At 36.0% G+C, this 20,894-nt stretch overlaps 1 protein-coding gene across 7 annotated transcripts in view; it reads right to left on the reverse strand.

Moving 5' to 3' along the window:
* Nucleotides 1–20,894, reverse strand: part of RFX3 (regulatory factor X3) — a 289,832-nt gene that overhangs the window by 21,684 nt on the left and 247,254 nt on the right. For all 7 annotated transcript variants that reach the window (XM_067744268.1, XM_067744267.1, XM_067744270.1 and 4 more), the window contains 3 exons: nt 18,702–18,851; nt 11,951–12,159; nt 2,220–2,373 (listed from right to left, as the gene is read on the reverse strand). In XM_067744268.1, the coding sequence (XP_067600369.1) occupies nt 2,220–2,373; nt 11,951–12,159; nt 18,702–18,851 (513 nt within the window). The remainder of the gene's footprint in view (nt 1–2,219; nt 2,374–11,950; nt 12,160–18,701; nt 18,852–20,894) is intronic.

Here is a 20,894-nt window from a genome sequence, read left to right on the forward strand (position 1 = left end):
CAGTATAGACTATATAAGGCCATTTTAATACTGGTGAGCCAGTACTGCTTGTATTAGCATATGAGGAGGTCACTAAGTCTTCACACTGTGTCACTGGCTCATGGCCACAGGCTTTGTTCCCTAGAGATGCAGGGGAAACAGAGATCATGCATCAGGATTAGCCACATGGTGTTAATGAGAATCGCTGTTTATCATTATCCTGGTTATCCTGTTAAAGAAGTCCTGGAGCATATGAGGTAGTTGCCAAATGTGTTAAATATACCAAAAGGCATGTCTATTTCAGAAGTTTTGAGCCCTGAGTTAAAAAATTTTATCGTATTTAATCTACTTGCCAACTGGGCATTTTGCAACCAGGCATCTATAAGAGAACTAAGGAAAGAGGCACTGAGGGGAACTCAAATCTAAGAAAAGTCCAGATTGTTTTGGTCAATGATGAGGTCCTGCCTGTAATTTAAAAGCTAAAATGAATCTTGCTTAATCTCACATACACATAATTGGCATCACTTAGGCACAATCATCATTAAGAAACATACAAACACATATAGATCAGCATACAGCAAGGGATTTTAAAGAGGGAAAGAAGAATATTTTAACCAACTTTCTGAATAAAAGTCACATGTATTTTATTTATATTAGAATACTTATAAAGGTCCTTGAGGTATTTTAATATATTTTTAAATTTATACCTTTATCATCATATTTATTAAACTAGGAAAAGCATCTAATATTTATTTTTACTTTTTTAATTTAAATAAGCACACACACATAGCTTAAAAGTGAACATGTCTTCTTGACTGCTTTGGGCAGTAATATGTAACATTGCCTAACCTGGCATAATCCAGCAAAATCTGGATTCAATCAAAACCCAGTTCAATACAACAAAGTGAGCCAGGGCTGAATTGTTTGTGCATGTGCCTCTATCCCTCATTATATTAACCAGCCCTTGTGTATATTAACTTTAGCATTTTAGCTTTACGACATGTTGAAAATACATTTTGACACTATCCAGAAATTAAGAGGAAGAGAATTTTTTTCCTACACCTTTAGTGATTAGGAGCATGGGTATGAAAATCAGACTGAATATTCAAAACAGGTCTCCACTGTCTGCTAGCTATGTAACCCTTTAATCTCTCTGTGTCTTAGCTTTCTTCCTGAACCTCAGATTCTCATCTGTAAACAGGATAACGTAGCACCTATCTCAAAGAGTTGTTGTATGTGTTAAATGCTTTATTATACATAAGGGACTTAGGACTGTGTTTGGCACATAGTAAGTGCCCCCAAAATGTTAGCTATCAGTTTCATCATCATTGTTATTATCCTTCATTTTGTTCTTGGGCACTTGGAAAAAGAGTCTACAAAACACATATTTAACTTTTTCCTCTGAGTTCCTAGCCCTTAGCCTTATCAGAAGCATCAATCTTTCTTATTTTCCAGTCAATAAGTATTTTTTTTTAATTGAAGTATAGCTAATTTACAATATTGTGTTAGTTTCAGGCATACAACAAAGTGATTCGGTTATACATATATTTATATATGTATATATCTATAAACTTTTTTTCATTTCTTTTCCATACAGTTTATTACAAGATACTGGATCAAGTTCTCTGTGCTATATACAGTAAAACCTTGTTGCTTATCTATTTTATATATGGTAGTGTGCATCTGTTAATCCCATACCCCCCAATTTATCCCACCCCTGCTTTCCCTTTGGTAACCATAAGTTTGTTTTCTATGTCTGTGAGTCTGTTTCTGTTTTGTAAATAAATTCATTTGCACTATTTTTTTTAGATTCCACATATAAGTGATATCATATAATATGTCTTTCTCTGACTTAACTTCACTTGGTATGGTAATTTCTAGGTGCATCCCTGTTGCTGCAAATAGCATTATTTCATTCTCTTTTATGGCTGAGTAATATTAAGGATTTTTTAAAGTTCAGTGATTCTCAAGATTTTCTTTTACATAGACACCTTTATAGCATATTTAAATATTCCATGTACTTTCACATGATATAATCGACAGTTTTAGAACCTTTGACTAAGAAAATATGTATGAACAGAGGGATTTAAGGACCCCCTGAAATAACCACACAGGCCCTCTGGGGTCCAAAACTCATTGGTTAGGAACCATTGCTTCAACGATTAATACATTTAGATTAAAATAAAATTCAGATCTTTTTAGAAAGCCCTGTGGGTCATAGCTCTTTTAGCCTCTCTTACCTCACCCATGACCGCTATGGGTGTCTCTCCTGTTGCCTGAGCAACACGATGTTCTACTAAGTAGAACATATATTCGTCGTAGAGCAGACGGATCAGGTGGAAGGAGCCAAAGCTAGCAGCACTGCGTAGGGTTAAGTCCCGAATAACCATTGAGCTGTTCCAAGAGAAAAGACACATATGCAGCCATTGTTAGTGAGCAGGATTAGAGTTCAATCTAATTTTCCTCTTAAAAGAAGTTAGAGGTCTAAAAGATTGGTATAGCACACAACCTGCCATGGAATAATTTCACTACTGAAAGCAGTTGGCTCAACTCTTTCAAACAGAGTGGTACATAGGTCATCTTCACTGAAACTTGACTAGATCCTTATTAGAGCTGGACAACTATTAACTGGGAAAAACCATTTTACTGTCATAGGCAAGTCTTTTGATTCTATTAAATTCACAAAGGGGTCAGAATTGAATAAAAAATATTTTTGGAAGGCTGACAAATCATCACCATAAGAAAAAGCAACTCAAAGTGAAGGTCTTATTGATGACACGTAAACACTGTGTCAGTATCTCTCAATGATAACAACCTCTGGGGTACGCTGTGAGAAAAACATGTATTTGACCAAGTTTACAAAATATACTAAGCAGGGACTTCCCTGGTGGGGCAGTGGTAAGGAATCCGCCTGCCAATGCAGGGGACATGGGTTCTGTCCCTGGTCCAGGAAGATCCTACATGCCTCGGAGCAACTAAGCCCATGAGCCACAACTACTGAGCCTGCGCTCTAGAGCCTGTGAGCCACAACTACTGAAGACCGTGTGCCTAGAGCCCATGCTCCGCAATGAGAAGCCACCGCAGTGAGGAGTCCGCACACTGCAACGAAGAGTAGCCCCTGCTCACCACAACTAGAGAAAGCCCAAGTACAGCAACGAAGACCCAACACACCCAAAAATAAATAAATTTATCTTTAAAAAAGTATGTGTGTGTATATATATATATATATATATATATATATATATATATATATATATATATATACACACACTAAGCAATGCTCCCAAATGTGGCAATGTAGAAAGTAGGCGGTTATGTACAGGGATCCCTGCAAGTTCTGTTGGAAGGTAAATTTATTAAGTGACTCTAGGTCCTTACTGATTTCCATTAAATTAAATTAAGGTGATCTTTCCATTAGAAATAGCATAATAAAATCAATTAAGAAATGCATAACTTTGAAAAATATGAATGTTTAATTTATAAAATACCAAAATCTGAACCATATTATTAATAAAATACTAACAATACACTCTATTATACTCAAAATGGAAGTGAATCAAAATAAAATTTTGGCCTCATTGAAGACATGTCAATTATTAAGCTTGTCCATGCACTTCAAATCTCTTTAATATTTCTATCTTAGAGTCAGGGTAGGATGTGTGTGTGTGTGTGTGTGTGTGTGTGTGTGTGTGTGTGTGTGTATATGTGTGTGTTTCTCCTCACTTTCATTTAGTGTCCTTTTCTAGAGATTTCTGTCCTATGCAAACTAAAACAGGCATTATATTCTCTGATAGGAGGAGGAGATAGAATCTCACAAATGTATGGGCTGATATTCCTAGGCCTTATTTTGCAATGAAGAATTGTAAAATGCCAGACAGATGGAAAAACAGAAGACTACATTTCTGTTTCATTTTCAACCTTATTTATATAGAGGCTAGTAATATATCAAATTCTACACATTCAACTTGGCAAGTGACAGATCATCCTTGTACATCTAAAACTCTAAAGCCCTGGATTCTGATCCTGGCTGTTCATTAATTCACTATCAATCTCAAAAAAAAAATCATTTCCATGAGAGTGTTTTTCCTTTTGGGTGAAAGTGAAAGCAGTACTTTTGGTCTTACCTAATTTGCGTGACGATTTCAAGGACAAAATGTGTTAAAGGTTGTGAAATAGACTTATGAATGAATAGAACAAGACTCAAATATAAGTGATTATGATCCTAATACACAAAACAGGAGGAGTTGAGCTTCTGACTCTCATTTGGCTACGACAGCAAGAACAGGTGTTACTATATGATGATGGCAGATGTCTCTCATTCTGTGGATCTATTTACTAAACAGAAAAAAAGCATGGGTTTGGAGTTATATCCATGTTAACCACCATGTGATCTTGATTGTGAGTATGTCATTTAACATTTAAAGGTTCAAGATTAGCCTGAGAGTCAAATGAGATAATGTATGTGAAACCTTAAGCAAAACTACCTATTACTATACTATTCCATATGTTGGAGTTAATAATATACTCATTATCATAAAAAGTAGTACTGGTGAATGATTCCTTAGAGTCAAATACTTTAATGAATACCTTAAGTTTGGAACTCTATAAGAGAATCACTAAAAATAAATTAACACTTTCACTTATATGTCAAGGATATAATGACAAAATTCTGTTATAATTCGATGCATGCTTTTCCCAAAACTCAGTAACACATCACCTATTCATAAAAATAATTATTATAAATTTAATAGCCATTGAAATTAAACTTTATTTTCCTATGGAACAAATTTTAACAGGCAGAGAATCCTCTACTTTAAAAAGCAAAAGCAAAAACAACATAAAAATAACAATAAAAAGTTGCCTAACATTTTTACATATATCCAAATTTGATCATGTGAAGTAAATAATTTTGAAAAATTAAATAATATGGGGTGGAATATTCACTCCTAAGTACACATCTCTTGCTGAAGAAAGACAGCAGCTATTTAAAATACAGCCTGGAGAAGACTAATGGCTAACAAGTATACAAAAATGTGACTAATCTTATTCAAAATTAAAAGAAATGTAAATTAAAGGTAAGATACCATATATCATCTATTATACTATAAGACATTAAAAGATCAGTGTTGGAGAGGGTATGGGGAAAGAACTCTCATTTGCTGTTTCTACAAGCATAAATTCACAAAACATTTATGAAGGGAAATTTGGCAACACATGTCGAAACTAAAAATGCACAAATGCTTTCACCTAGTAGTGTTTTCTAGTTGTTGTTTTTACAAAATACAAGCAGGCTCTCTCTCTGACAATGTTGTTTTTTTTTTTTTAACATCTTGATTGGAGTTTAATTGCTTTACAATGGTGTATTAGTTTCTGCTTTATAACAAAGTGAATCAGCTATATGTATACATATATCCCCATATCCCCTCCCTCTTGCGTCTCCCTCCCACCCTCCCTATCCCACCCCTCTAGGTGGTCACAAAGCACAGAGCTGATCTCCCTGTGCTTCCCAGTAGCTATCCATTTTACCTTTGGTAGTGTATACATGTCAATGCTACCCTCTCACTTTGTTCCAGTTTACCCTTCCCCCCTGCCCATCTCCTCAAGTCCATTCTCTACATCTGAGTCTTTATTCCTGTCCTGCCCCTAGGTCCATCAGAACCTTTTTTTTTTTTTTTAGATTCCATATATATGTGTTAGCATATGTTGTTTTTCTCTTTCTGACTTACTTCACTCTGTATGACAGCCTCTAGGTCCATCCACCTCATTACAAATAATTCAATTTCGTTCCTTTTTATGGCTGAGCAGCGTTGCTTTACAAAGCTGTGTTAGCCTCCACTGAACAACAAAACGAATGGGACATACACGTACAGATATCCCCTCCCTTTTAGACTTCCCTCCCATTTAGGTTATCACAGTGCACTAGGTGAGTTCCCTGTGCTATACAGCATGTTCCCATCAGTTATCCATTTTATACATAGCATCAATAATGTATATGTGTCAATCCCAGTCTCCCAATTCCTCCCACCCCACCCCATTCCCTCTTGGTATCCATACATTTGTTCTCTACGTCTGTTTCTCTATTTCTGCTTTGCAACTAAGATCATCTATATCATTTTTCTAGATTCCACATATATGCGTTATTATACAATATTTGCTTTTCTCTTTCTCACTTCACTCTGTATGAACAATCTCTAGGACACTCTCTAGATCCATTCACGTCTCTACAAATGATCCAATTTCATTCCTTTTTATGGCTGAGTAATATTCCATTGTGCATATATATGTGTATATATATATATACCACATCTTCTTTATCCATTCCTCTGTCGATGGACACTTAGGTTGCTTCCATGTCCTGACTATTGTAAATAGTGCTACTATGAACATTGGGGTGCATGTGTTTTTTTGAATTATGGTTTTCTCTGGGTATATGCCCAGTAGTGGGATTGCTGGGTCATATGGTAGTTCTATTTTCAGTTTCTTTAAGGAACCTCCATACTGTTTGCCATAGTGGCTGTATCAATTTACATTCCCACCAACAGTGTATGAGGCTTCCCTTTTCTCCACACCCTCTCCAGCATTTACTGTTTGTAGATTTTTTGATGATGGCCATTCTGACTGGTGTGATCACCTAGCAGTTCTAATTCTAGAAATTTACACAAATAAGCAAAGATAGTTTTAATTGCAGCAATATTTATACTGGTGAGAAAATAGGGGGCAACACTAAATATCCATTTGTAGGATACTAAGCAAAAAAAATGGTTCATTCATATATGTAAATTTATATAAAAGTTTAAAGAAATGAGGGAGAGTACACATATAGGCAGTAACTTGGAAAGATGTCAATGATATAATGTTAAGTGCAAGAACTAAAAAGTATAATATGAGCCCATTTAACATAGAAACTATCAATATAATTCTTAAAAAAATCCTATCCCTAAATAAATGGGAATGTTTAATACTTTATTATAAGCATCGAGATAGCACACTTCACTAAAATAGTATTAGTCACCTTAAAAAGTACAAATTTATTTCAATTTATCTGAAGATAAATGTGCAACTTTATACAAAGATAATCGTTACAGTATTTTTTATAATTGTATCACAAGACCAAAAACCACCTAAATACTCAAGAATAAGAGACAAACAGGATGTTTAAATTATGTATGAGACATACACAAAATGAAATATTGTGAGGACATTAAAAATTATGTTTCTTAAGATATGCTTAAGGTATAATGTTAAATGAAAAATGTTAAGGGAAAAATACAGATAATAAACTCTGATAAACAATTGGATCTCAATTTTATATAACACTGAAAGAAAACATTTTACCAGTAGTTATTTCTGGGTAGTAAAATTATGGATGATTTAAGTTTATTCTTTTTATAGTATTTGTATTTCCCAGATTTTCTAAAGTGAGTATATACTAATTTCATAATCCAAAAATTGTTTATTTTAAAAAGAAGATATTCATTGTAACACAGAAGAATCGTGGGCCGGTTGAATGTCAATAAATCTTTGCAGGGATAAATATCACAGATATAGAATGAATTATATATATATTTCAAAATTCAACTTTTAGGGCTTTATATTTCCCTTAAAATAATGTAAATGACTAAGAAGAATATACATACTGAGTAGCTTTCTGATATTATTAAACAAAATGCAAAGTCAATTCTTTTATTCCAAGAGAATTCATATTAATTCATTCAATAGCTATTTATTGTGTTCCTACTCTGTGCCAGGGTCTTGTTCTAGAGCAAGTCAGACAAAAATTTGGCTTCAACAGAGCTCACATTCTAGTAGGACAGACAGTTGATAAAAACAGAGTAGGTATAAAATATAAAGTTAGGTAGTGATTAAACCCTATGAAAAACAATAAGTCACGTTAAGAGATTGGCGAGTGATGGGTGCCGGCACTTTAAGTTAGGGTGTCAGGAAAACTCTTTTTGAGGAGGTGATATCTTGAGCAGAACCGAGACTGAAGTGAAGGAGTGAGCCGTGTGAACATGTGAGCTTTCCTGGCAGAAAGGAGAGCAAATACAGAGACTGAGGCAGAACTATGTTTGTTTTATTCCAAGGACAGCCCAGAGGCTAGTGTGGCTGGAGGACGTGAGCAAAGAGAATACACGGTGGGACCTGGAGGTCACTAGCAGCTGGACCATGTAGGGTCTTATAGGCCATGCTAAGGCTTTTGGATTCTATTTGACAACTGGGCAATCACCGTATTTCAGCATAAAGTACACATGTAATAGGAAATTCTGTTGGAAAATTAGAAAAAAAAGGGGTGCTGACCTTCAGTTATAATACCTAGTTATTTTTAAAAATACTGATAAGCATGTTAAGAAATTATTGTCATATGTTTAGAAAAGAATCAGTTGAATTATATTATTAATGCTATGTCTGCTTCATGCTCTCTGTGTTGGGCTTCTGCCCTACAAGCCAAGTATCAAATGACACAATTAACAGTTTAATTGGAAACCTATTGTCTGATTCAGACTTCTGTAAGATATGCTGCAAAATTGACTCCACTGAATTTCATGTTGCTAAGTTACCATGAATTCAACTCCTTTTAAAATCAGAGTTATAAATGTTAATTATTTTATAATGGATGAGAAATACCTTTGTGTATTTATCTTTATAACTCATGGTGTGGAAAATGAAACATATCCCCAAACACATGATACTCAATCCACCTCTTTATGTATTTGGGGATACATCACACCCTTCCAAAGAAGAAAGATGAGAACGTCGCACCTGTGACCACCCCCTCCCCCGTACCGTGAACTCTCTTCTCAAACAGTGCTTATAGCTGATTCTGAGAGTATTACTTTTTGGAAGATTTATATATTGTTCAATTGTAGGCAAACTAGGTTCTCTGTGCCCCCTTTCAAGTCACTGTATCGAAGCTATAAATTTCATTTTTAAAAATGGGATACTTGGTTGACCCTCAGGGTGACCCTGAGGAATTCTGTGTTCCGTTATCCACAAAACACACAAGCTGAGAAATGGCCCACTTAACTTCTACATTTCTGCCCAAGAAAGGTGGTGATATTTTTTCCACCTCTCAGGGAGCCAGCAGTAGTCATTTAAAGCCAGGTTAGGCGAGGAGAGACCCCCGTTTGGAGCAGAGGGTGTCTGCAGCAACATGTCAACTGCTGCTATCATGATTCTCTGCCAGTCCATTTCTTTATTTGTATGCATATAAATATATACACAGAATTTTAGAAATTATGAGATTAATCAACTTCAGAAAATGAAGGGTTGACATATGTGACTGCCAAATTCTTTTTTTTTTTTTTGCCAAATCTTATTAAAAAAGCCAAAAACATTAAAAAAAATACTCTGTAATTCTGCTTCTGTTTGTGAATGCAGTTTTCATTACTCAATATGTTCTTATGCCTTGGTAAAAAAAGGTCAGATTTTAGAGGCTCTTAAGTTTCTAAGTTATTGACCTCGCCTACCAGCAGGAGGTATGCATCTGTCTGAATATGCCTTTCCTTCTGTGGCCCTGAAGTATACGCCTTCAAGACTTCTTGAAATGAAAATAATAACCATAATAGTGCCTAACAATAACAAGCCAACTATCCCCAACTGAGGGAGGACAGAGGGCAGGCAAGTGATGATCTACTGGGTTTGTATATCTGCAGATAACAAGAAATACAAGTAAGTAATTTTCTGTCAAGATACCTGCAACAAATCTCTGTGGAGACAAAGGCTCCAGGAGTGTATTTCTAAAATGATATCAACTAAACATAGAAAAAAAAGTCCTCAGGAAGGAGTAAGGGCAAGTCTGATGTAATGACATAAGAAAGCAGTAAGAAGAAAAAAAAAACCCTTGATTTTTTCTGATATAGAGGATGCACTCTGCTTTTGGTCATATAGGTTTTGGAACAACAGCTAGTATAACTTCTGTTTCATCATTCATGAAGCACATATACCATCTATATGATTTTCTGAGGAAAAAAAATGGATGAAATCAACTTGCAAGCAAATGGGAAAATATCTGAAATCTTAAGAAATGTTCCCAAATTAAAATTTTGAATTCTACTATTAATACTACTATTTCTACATCTACTTTGAGAATACTGTGATAATGTTTTCCAAATCTTCCCCATATATCAAAGGAAAACTCATATCATCAACACATTGCTCACTGACACCCAGATCTAAACCCAGGACTGGCTTTAATGAAGCATATCAGTGGGTCACAGAGTTAGACAGCACCATAATAAGGTGCTTTTCAAATCATACGGACTAAAAGCACTAAATATATGAGAGACAGAACTGTGGAATTATTCCGTCCCCAAAACAAAAACAAAACAACAACACAAAACTGGTAGACTTTCTTTCACTGCATTTAACCCTGGGCTAGACACTAGAAAACGGTTTTCAGGATGTAAGGATAATTTAACTCCTAATTAAACATATACAGCGAATCTACACCTCTACTTCAGTTTAAGAAATAAGAATTGGACCAAATCAGTTGAGAAAGAAATAAGTCACAATAAAAACCAAGCAACTACCATCATAATTAAAAGATCTCTGGTTCCATCTTTATCAAGGTGGTCAAAACAAGATGGAAATCCTGTAATTTGGGCTTACTGGGTTCAGAATTTCTACTAGTCTCTAAACTCTGCTACTTCTTTCTATACCTTCTCTCCTCACAACTGCTTTGGACTCACCACTGAGGTCCCGATGATGACCATAGGGTACTCACAGCCACAGTCAGTGGTATGTCCTGTAGTCACTACTTTGATGTGTGCATGGTTGCACAGGAACTAAATTAGGGACTGCCTAAACCTCAAAGTAGACATAGCTTTTCGGCCCGAGCCAGTGAGGCCACCATTATCTAAAGAAGCAAAGAAATGAACTCCCATCACAAGAATAAATTCCGGGGTCAAAAATACGACTTACGTAACTTAGCTTAAGAAATGGAACTCTGTCAATTCCATCCTATGTCATATATATAGTATATATGCCAACTCACACAGGTTCTGTTTTTTAACCCCTGGTGTAGACCTATGGTCAATGGTTCACCCCAACAGTTGATATTATATATCAAGTAATCTTTCTCTGCTGGGGTTCTTCTATGTCTAGAAAAACATACATTTACACACACACACACACACACATATATATATATATATATATATATATCCTTTTAGTCAAAAAGTGATTCATTTTGTATTACTAGATTATTCGATATTAAACTGGCTACGCATTAGAATCACCAGGAGTAAGCGTTTTGAAAAAAAAAAATTTCTGATTATCCCTACTCCTAATCACTACTTTCTAACCACCACGATTTTGATTCAGTAGTTCTTGGGAGATACCTAGGAGTTTTGTTTTGCTCTTCTTTCCACTAATTCTGAGGTGCAGCTAGGTTTGAAAACAATTGTAATTGATCAAATTAAGAAATTAACTAGGTGGTTCTGAGTATGCATCTGAACTGCGTGGACGATACTTTAAAAAGCACAGATTGCTGGGCCTCCCCTCTGCAGTTTCTGATTCAGGTACATTTTGGGGAGGCGTCTGAAAATATGCATTTCTAATGTGTTTCCAAGCAATAGTGATGCTACTGGTCTAGCGAACCACAATTTGAGAATCCCTGAACTAGAGAAGAAGAGTGGTGGTAACGGCTCAAGAAAGAAGACTAAATAATACACGTTTGCGAGAAGGAGGACTGTAGTCCTTTTTTGACTGTTGCTAAACATCTTATCTAGACTGGGATCTCAGATGTTCCCATCTGAGAACTTCTAGGGCTTTGAATAAGAGCCTTTCTTTTCCTAGCAGGAATTTTATTTCCATAAGCTTCCTGGTACAATTCCATGATGCTGTAGTCATGAGTTGGGTTGAAGATAATCACAACACGGAGTTTCTGCAAACTGAAGTCTTCCTTTCTTTGCTTTTTTTCTGAGAAGCATGTACATACATAATTGCAGAATAGGAAAAATTGAGACGATACCTGTAGAAAGACCATTTTAGCAGAAACTGCCTGGCAGCTTTAGGAAAACTGGGTCTTCCTTCATAGGGTTTCAGTGCTTGCATCATCACATTGTCAAGCCATGCAGCCCACTGCTCCAGGGTGCTCTGCTGCTGAAGAGTCATCTTGAAGTCTGTTTCTAGTCTCTGAACCATGTTGTCATCACACTGACATACCCAGGAAGCCTGCTCCTGGGACAGTACACAGAAAGCAAAGAAAAAGTTCAACTCAGCACCTTTTCATTGAGTGTCAGCACACAAACCATAGGCATAAATGGCAAATTATATTGAAAGCGTAAAACAATTAAATGAATTAAGAAAATGAAGGACTACTTGTCAGTTATTAAGGAAACTAACATCGCCTTTGTGCATGAAAAAGTGATGTGACATAAAAGTATGACTTGGTTTTTCTACATTAACTAGTCTGTGTGAAAGACTAAAATATATGATTACTTAAGAAAAACAGGAGCCTGAACCTACAGTATGAGGCGTCTTTCTTTAGTTTTTACTCCCTCTCTTTTTTCTCCCAACCAGATAAAACTTTAAAGCCAATTCATTTGAAAAGATTTAGCGTAAGTCAGATGGATAAATAGATTCAATTGGCCAAAAGTGGTCCCTCAGGATTAAAACAAAAACAAACACTGAATGATACAAGGTAGAAGTATATGCTATATGAGTTTTATGGATAAGAAACTGAAGTCTCAAGGGCTACAGAGGCAAGGCTATGAATGCAAATTAATTCACAGAACCGAAAACAACAACAACAACAACAACAAAAATACTTTTGAGAAAATGTAGGAAGGCTACCTGCCAAGAAATTTGATCACTATAGTTTTCCTTCTGGTTCTGACAGGAAAGTTTCATGTTTGGTAACAGCAATGAAAACAGGAACTTCTAAAGTTAATTTTCAATGGCTGCCATAAGTTTTACAATGTTTCTAGTGCTATGTTGTATTTTAACATTAAAAAAATACTATACTCTTAAGGTCAGAATACAATTATTTGGTAATATAATATTTGAGTAAGGACATGGATGATAACATAGGGCCTGAATCAGCTAAACTGACTTCAAGCAATTCATTTAATCTGCGTGGGCCTCATTTTCCCCAAGCATAACATTAGAGAAATGAAATGTGACAAGAATTTTTAAACTGGGTTCACTGTGTCCAGATAATATTTTCACAATAGATTTCTGTGGAGGGGTGTCTGTGAAGGTCCTGATTCTATGTCTAAAACATTGTGAATATGTATGTATTTTTCTGAAAAGTGTCTATAGCTTTCAATCTATCTGTTCTCAGAGGACACATTTATTCAAATCAACCATTTCAACTAAATAAACCCCTAATCTCCACCCTCTGGTTCCAGCACCTCTCCTGGCCCTACAGACTTTACCTTATTTAAGAGACATTTCAACTGGGAGGTACTTCAAATATAAAATGCCCAAACTCAATTCATTTTATTTCTTCAGGGAAACCTAGGGTTTCTTCTACATTCCCAGCTGATGATACCATCTATTATCCTTCTTTCTCTTATCTAATTAGTAATAGTCTTTCCGATTTTACCTCCTAAATATCACTTTTAAGTATTTTAAGTACACCACAATGATTATTAAAAATTGAAAATACAAATAAACAAAAAGGAACAAAATATTAAGAATATCTAAAATGCCAACATTAAGAGATAACTACAACATGCTAATAACTTTCAAACTGTTCACATGTAGTATATACATATGCATGTATGCTTACGTACATATGTTATTTTAAAAGAGGCTCATATTAGACATTTTACTTGATATTTTGCTTAGTTTCACTTCAATATATATGATAAATGACTTTCCGTATAGGCAAATGAGGAGCTATATTTATTGTTCAGTGATGGAATTTGCTTCAATGCATAAATATTCCATTATTTACAAAACCAATTCCATACAGTTACACATTTATGGTCATTCCAATTTCTTACTATTAGGAAAAATGCTGGAATTAGCAATCTAGTAACTACATCTTTGCTTACTTTCGTACTTTTTTCTATGTAATAGGTTTTTCAAAATACACTGTTAAATGACTACCAGAACTTTTATATCAATTTAGGAGTCCAGAAGAGCACCCAGGGAAGAATTTATGTCTCAAGAAAGGATAGGGGAGGTTGTTTTCGTTTTTTCATTAATGGCTAAGCATTTTTTTTATTGTGGTAAAAAACACATAACATAAAACTTATCATCTTAACCATTTTGAAGTGTACACTATAGGAGTGTTTACTATATGCTCATTACTGTGCAATAGGTCTCTTTTTCATCTTGCAAAACTGAAACTCTTTACCCACTGTGGAAGATTTTTTTGTGCATTGGTAAGAGGCAGGAGGAACTTACTGGTATCCTTGGAAGAATTTAATTTCATTTCTTAACATAAATTCAAACTCACTGCTTCCTAGGAAGTTAGTTCTTGCCAAGAGATAATGATAATCTAAAACTAAACTTAGAGAAATAAAGCCATAGGACATTATTCTGACTTTTCAAACTACTTTATATTATATTTCATTTTACTACTCTTAAGATTGAAAATATACTAACAATAGAGTACACTGTAATTACTCCTGTGAAGTATATTCCTGTGAAGGAATTTGGATATTTCAGTTCTATAGTGGAAAAAGGTAAGGATGAAAATTAAAGATATTTTTAAGTTGGAAATAAATTATCTCCAAGATGATAAGGAGGCAGTAGCTTCAAAATCAGAATGTCTTTTAAATACAGAAACACAAGTATATGCAAAAGTTAGGTTATCAGGTCAACCAACCCAAGTATATTTAGCCCATACTGTATTTGGAAAACTATCCATTTACACAAAACAATTCTAAAGCAATACTATTGTAATGTTATCAGTTAATTAAAACAGAAAACCAATTATACGGCAATAGGAAAATTATCCTGAATGCATGAGTTAAAGATTTAATTAAAGAAGAATGAAGTAATGAAAGAGATTTATGGATATCCTGAAAGAAACTTAAGCTCCTAGAGCATTAAAATATTGACACTTACATGTGATTTCATTGTTTTAAATTAAAGTTCCCTTATTACAAGAGCATCACCCTATATGTCTTAGGGTGTCAGTCTTAACTGAGGTTAATCTCGTAGGGGCAGGGACTTCCAAATGAACAGGAGAGGGTGATGAAGGTGGAATGGGAGGCAGGAGACTGAAAACCAGGTAAAATGTGGAACAGAAGAGGAAAGAAAGGAGTTAAAGATAAAATATGCTAACCTGAGAAAGAGATTACATATGAAAATGAACAGAGTTGTGAGAGGTAAAATGTAGGGGGAAATGGAGGGCACACCACTGCGCTCATGGTCCTCTAACGAAAGGAAGGAGGTCTTAGAGGACAGATACTTAAGCACACAGGTTTCAGCACTAATAACTGTCATGTGGACCCAGAAAAACTTGGTAGCTGAGAATAAAGGAAGGGAAAAGGTAACCTCAAAGTCAGTGAGTGGGGGATGAGTAGTAGTATAGATGTATAACTGACCATTTATATGCAATAATGTTGCCAAGGCTGGCGTTTATAACCAGGAAGAACTCATTTCTATACATACTTCATAGGGTTCAGACACACAACTATACGAATGAAAATAATGTTAAAACAGAAAATTTTAAATCTTTCTCAGATATTATTAGGAATAATTCTTAAATATATTTTCGGTTATTAAACTTAAATTACTTTTTGAAACTAGAAGTTGCCTTACCATTTCTACTCTTCTTAAAGTACTTTTAAACATATCTTTTCTGAATGAAGATTTGAAAAAAACATAACAGTATACATTTTAAAGCAAAAATATATGAACTCTTAATATTCCCACTAAAATCAGTTAATGTAAATTCCACTGAAATATGTAAAGTTAATGGATTTGTAAACGTGAGACAGTTTGTTCTTGTGGAGCTTACATATTTGCACGTGTGTGCGTATGTGTGCTTGTATATATAAAAATATTTATGTAGATCTAAGAAAAACTATACACATTAGAAGTTTAAACTCAATTCATGAAAGTCAGAATGAACTTAACTAATTAACGACACCCTAAAATAAATCAAACCCAAATATTACTTTTTGATATATTTTAAATGATAAAACTAGTCCAGAATTGTAGATTAAACTTTGTAGGAAATGGAGTAATAATTAGTTATCTTTAAGCAACGATATTGTTTTTTAAAACAGTTTTATTGAGACATAATTCACAGAGCGAACAATTCATTCATTTAAAGTATATAATTCAATGGCTTCTTTCAGTATATTCAGAGTAGTGCCTCTATCATCACAATCAATTTTAGAATGTATTCATTTCTCCAAGAAGAAACCCCATACTACTCCTTATCTATCACCTCCCAATCCCACCAGTCTACAGGACCTAGGCAACTACTAATTTACTTTTTGTCTCTATACATGTATTTGTTCTGCACATTTCATATAAATGGAATCATGCAATGTACGGTCCTTTGTATCTGGTTTCTTTTGCTTAGCATAATGTTCATCTCTGTTGTGGCATGTATCAGAACTTCATCTTTTTATTGCCCGATAATATTCCATTGTGTGGAATATCACATTTTGTTCACATAGTCATCAGTTAATGGACATTTGAGTTGTTTCTACTTTTATGTGGCTAATATGAATAACGCTGCTGGAACACGCATGAACAAGTTTTTAGGTGGACATGTTTTCATTTTTCTTGGTATGTACTTAGCAGTGAAACTGCCAAATCATATGGTAACTCTAGGTTTAACCTTTTGAGGAACTGCCATACTGTTTTCCAAAGTGGCTGCAGCATTTTGCATTCCAATCACTAGTGTATAAGGGTTCCAATTTCTGCACACCCTCACCAACACTTGTTATTATTTGTCTTTTTTTTTTTTTTTTTTGTGGTACGCGGGCCTCTCACTGTTGTGGCCTCTCCCGCTGCGGAGCACAGACTCCGGACGCGCAGGTTCAGCGGCCATGGCCCACGGGCCCAGCCGCTCCGCGGCACGTGGGATCCTCCCGGACCAGGGCACAAACCCGTGTCCCCGGCATCAGCAGGTGGACTCTCAACCACTGTGCTACCAGGGAAGCCCTATTATTTGTCTTTTTGATAATACCCATTTTATTTTTTGATAATACCCATTTTAGTGTGTGTGAAGTGGTATCTCGGGGTTTTTTATAGATTTAATTAATTAATTAATTTATTGGCTGCCTTGGGTCTTCGTTGCTGTGCATGGGCTTTCTCTAGTTGCAGTGAGCGGGGGCTACTCTTCGTTGCAGTGCGCGGGCTTCTCATTGCGATGGCTTCTCTTGTTGAGAGCAGAGGCTCTAGGCACACAGGCTTCAGTAGTTGTGGCTCGCGGGCTCTATAGAACAGGCTCAGTAGTTGTGGCACACGGACTTAGCTGCTGTGTGGCATGTGGGATCTTCCTGGACCAGGGCTCGAACCTGTGCCCCCTGTACTGGCAGGTGGATTCTTAACCACTGCGCCACCAGGGAAGCCCCTCAGTGTGGTTTTAATCTGTATTTCCCTGGTGGCTGCTGAATGAGTTTTCTGGTACTTTATTGGACATCTGTGTATCTTCTTTGGAGAAATATCTATTTAGATCTATGCCCATTTTTTAAACGAGGTTGTCTTTTCATTGTTGGGTTATAATAGTTCTTTTTATATAGTCTAGATATAAATTTTTATCAGATATATGATTTGCAAACATTTTTTCAATACTATAAGTTGTCGTTTCATTTTCTTGATGGTCTCTTTTGAAGCACAGAAGTTTAAAATTTTGATTATGTTCAATATTTATATATCTTTTGTTGCTTTTGCTTTGAGTGAGCCATGGACTATTTTTTTTTTCATTGGTAACAATTAGCTTCATTATTTTAGTATCTGAAATAAAATACTTGTTGGGATTCCACAATAATATTCCTAAAGTAGCTATTTTTTACGTGTACTTTGATGTACAAGTGAGTAGTTTCATCACTAGGTTAAAAAATTATTCTTTCATTTGGATGATCAAAACAGTCAGATATGTTACACCTAATTCTTTTCAAATAACAAGTATTTACCAGGTACCTATAGTAAACTCTGAAATAGAGTTCCAAGGTGGGCACTTTTTTTTTTTTTTTTGCAGTATGCGGGCCTCTCACTGTTGTGGCCTCTCCCGCTGCGGAGCACAGGCTCCGGACGCACAGGCCCAGAGGCCACGGCTCACGGGCCCAGCCGCTCTGCGGCACGTGGGATCCTCCCGGACCGGGGCATGAACCAAGGTGGGGCACTTTTGAAAACAAATTTCTCGTGTGCGTGTCATGGTGCTATGGGCTTTACATATTACTAAATATGTAAACAGTAATCTAAGATATGTGTTATAAAATGGAGAAAGTAAAGCCCAGAAGAGTTAAGGAACTTGCCCAAGACCCCACAGCTAGTAGATGAAAGCGTTTCATCTCCTGCCTACCAAACTTCACTGACTGTGGTCATCATTACTCTATTAATCATTCAGCAAACCCTGGTGACATATGTTGCTGTCTAGCACTATAAATATTAGCAGACTTTAACCGCAAAACAGAGGAGTAAAGCCGTAGCTGAGTAAAACTCTCCTCTTTCAGGATACTGTGAATCTAGATGTGCCTGTGAATTGATGTAACTTTGAAAAGAAATATGATGATCCCAATTAAGAAGAAAAAATCGGATACCTTTCATTAAAAGACACGTTTTGAAAGAAAACAGAGTACCTGGACATTGGCAAAGTCGACACGGTTGAGGTCATTGAGCATCTGGTTGATCTGAGAAGTGTTCTGAAGCACTGCACGAGCTGCCTGGGCCAGGTGATTGAGCGACGTGTATCTTCGCAGAGTCTGGGCAAAGGCACTTACAGCTGCAACCTGTAAAGAAATCCAATTAAGTGGGGATTTTTTTTTCCCCTCCAGTAAAAGAAACCACTGCAATCTTTAAATCTTTATTCCCTTGCCAAATTTTAAATGCTTCCCTCTGATACTTATTTCAAATTCATTTGGTGAGAGAGCTTACTTGTAAATTATAGCATTTAAACCTCTAAACCAAGTATTACTTTCCTTTTGAGTAGGCTGAGGTCAAGGCTAAAACAAACTCCCACATTTTTCGACATCTGAGTGCACCATTAATTAAACCAGTCTTGCAAGTAGCTACTAATCCATAGCAAGAAATGATTTAGTCGAAACAAGTAGGAGAAATGTTGATTTTCATTTCTTATTCTCTGTACGACAGCCAACTACAAACTAAGCAAATAATTTTTTTTTTCCTTTTACTTGGAAAACCACACTATCCAGTCCCACTTTTTAAACTGGATTAAAAAACATGCTTTTCAGAGCACTGTCATTAAGATTCACTCTTTTTACCTTTATTTTATAGAGGTGAAATAGGAGTGGGTAATTCTGAGGTGAAATAAGAACACTCAAAGACTTTATTAGCAAATACATAGCTAATAAACTTATCGAATACAAGCAACTCTTCAGAATTTGAATTTCTGTAAAAGGGCTATCCAGAAAAATCTCCATTTGTCCTTCAAAATGTACTTTCCGGCCTTCTCCATTCTGCTCTGTGCCCAGGAAGACTAAACTGAATAGATTACATTAACTGCCTCTCTTGCCCTTTGGCTTCCAGTTGGGTTTGGCCAATGAAAGGCACTGGTAGGAGACTGAAGGATGGAAGAAAGTAGTCAAACTACTAATTCCCTCACAACCTTTGCCCTCTCCTTCGTAAGGCCACAGTTCTGGAGGAAGGAGAAGATCTGATGCCATAATCACTTCCTTCCCCTTCAGACCTAGGGATGGGCAGGCTTCCCACTATTTTGCTAGTCCTGGGGTGCTGTACCATTCCTCTTTGGTTTTCTTAACTCTTTTCACATGTTTAGAAACAGACCCTTAAACTCTATTCAATTATTCTCCCCTTTGGATATACCATTTTTTTCCTGCTGAAACCCTGAACAAACTGGGTTATATTGAAAGATAGCAAAGCTAACAACAAAGAAAAAGTCTAGGTAAATATCTAAATCTCATGATCTCATGAAAATTTGTTACTTGCATAGCAGATCTAATGAGGACTTTAACATATTTACAGGAATGACATTAAATCACTATGGGTATATAACAAGCAATTGATTGAACAGTCAGTTGGCTGAGCAGTAGAAGGTGTTCCACAGGCCAAAGGATGTTCTATCTTGATAGTGAGATGCTTCAGGACCATGTGGAACTTGGGGGACGTTCACATACCCCCAAAGAGAGTATTTCACATTTTCCCATCTCTGTGGTTTATACTAATCAAGGACATATCACGTGCCAGGCACTGTGTTAAATGCCTAACATACATTACCTTGCTCAATTCTCATAAACATTCTATTAGACACATGTTATGACTTAGGGAGGTTAACGATCTTGCTCAAGGTTACACAGAAACTACAGTACAGTGGTGGGATATGAATCCAGGCATTTTGATAATAACTTTCAGTCACAACCTCATTATGCTGTTTCCACTGTCACACTAGATCATCTTTGTTGATTAAATGCTCAGTTGGAAAAAGGCTGCATGTCCGTGAGAGAGGAATAGCAGAAGGCACCTTCCTCCAAGGTAAACCACCCAAATCAACTCTAGAGATCAGTGAGATGGCCCATATTGCAGATGGATTGCTACCAGATCCACTTTGATGACACTGGGGCAGGAGGGACTTTTAGCTGTTTGAAAGTATTGTTATAACTATGACTGACTTTGCAAGTTGGAAAACATTCCTCTGACCATCATAATCAAATAGCACCTCTTTTATTTGCCCACCTGAACGTGGCACTCTAGAAAAGCACTACCATGGAGAGCTTTCTGCAATGATGGAAACGCTCTACTTATGTGTTACCCAGTATGGTAACTACTAGCCACATGGGTTAAGGTGTGCTTGAAAT

The sequence above is a fragment of the Pseudorca crassidens genome, chromosome 7, assembly GCF_039906515.1.
Source record: "Pseudorca crassidens isolate mPseCra1 chromosome 7, mPseCra1.hap1, whole genome shotgun sequence".
Classification (NCBI taxonomy): domain Eukaryota; kingdom Metazoa; phylum Chordata; class Mammalia; order Artiodactyla; family Delphinidae; genus Pseudorca; species Pseudorca crassidens.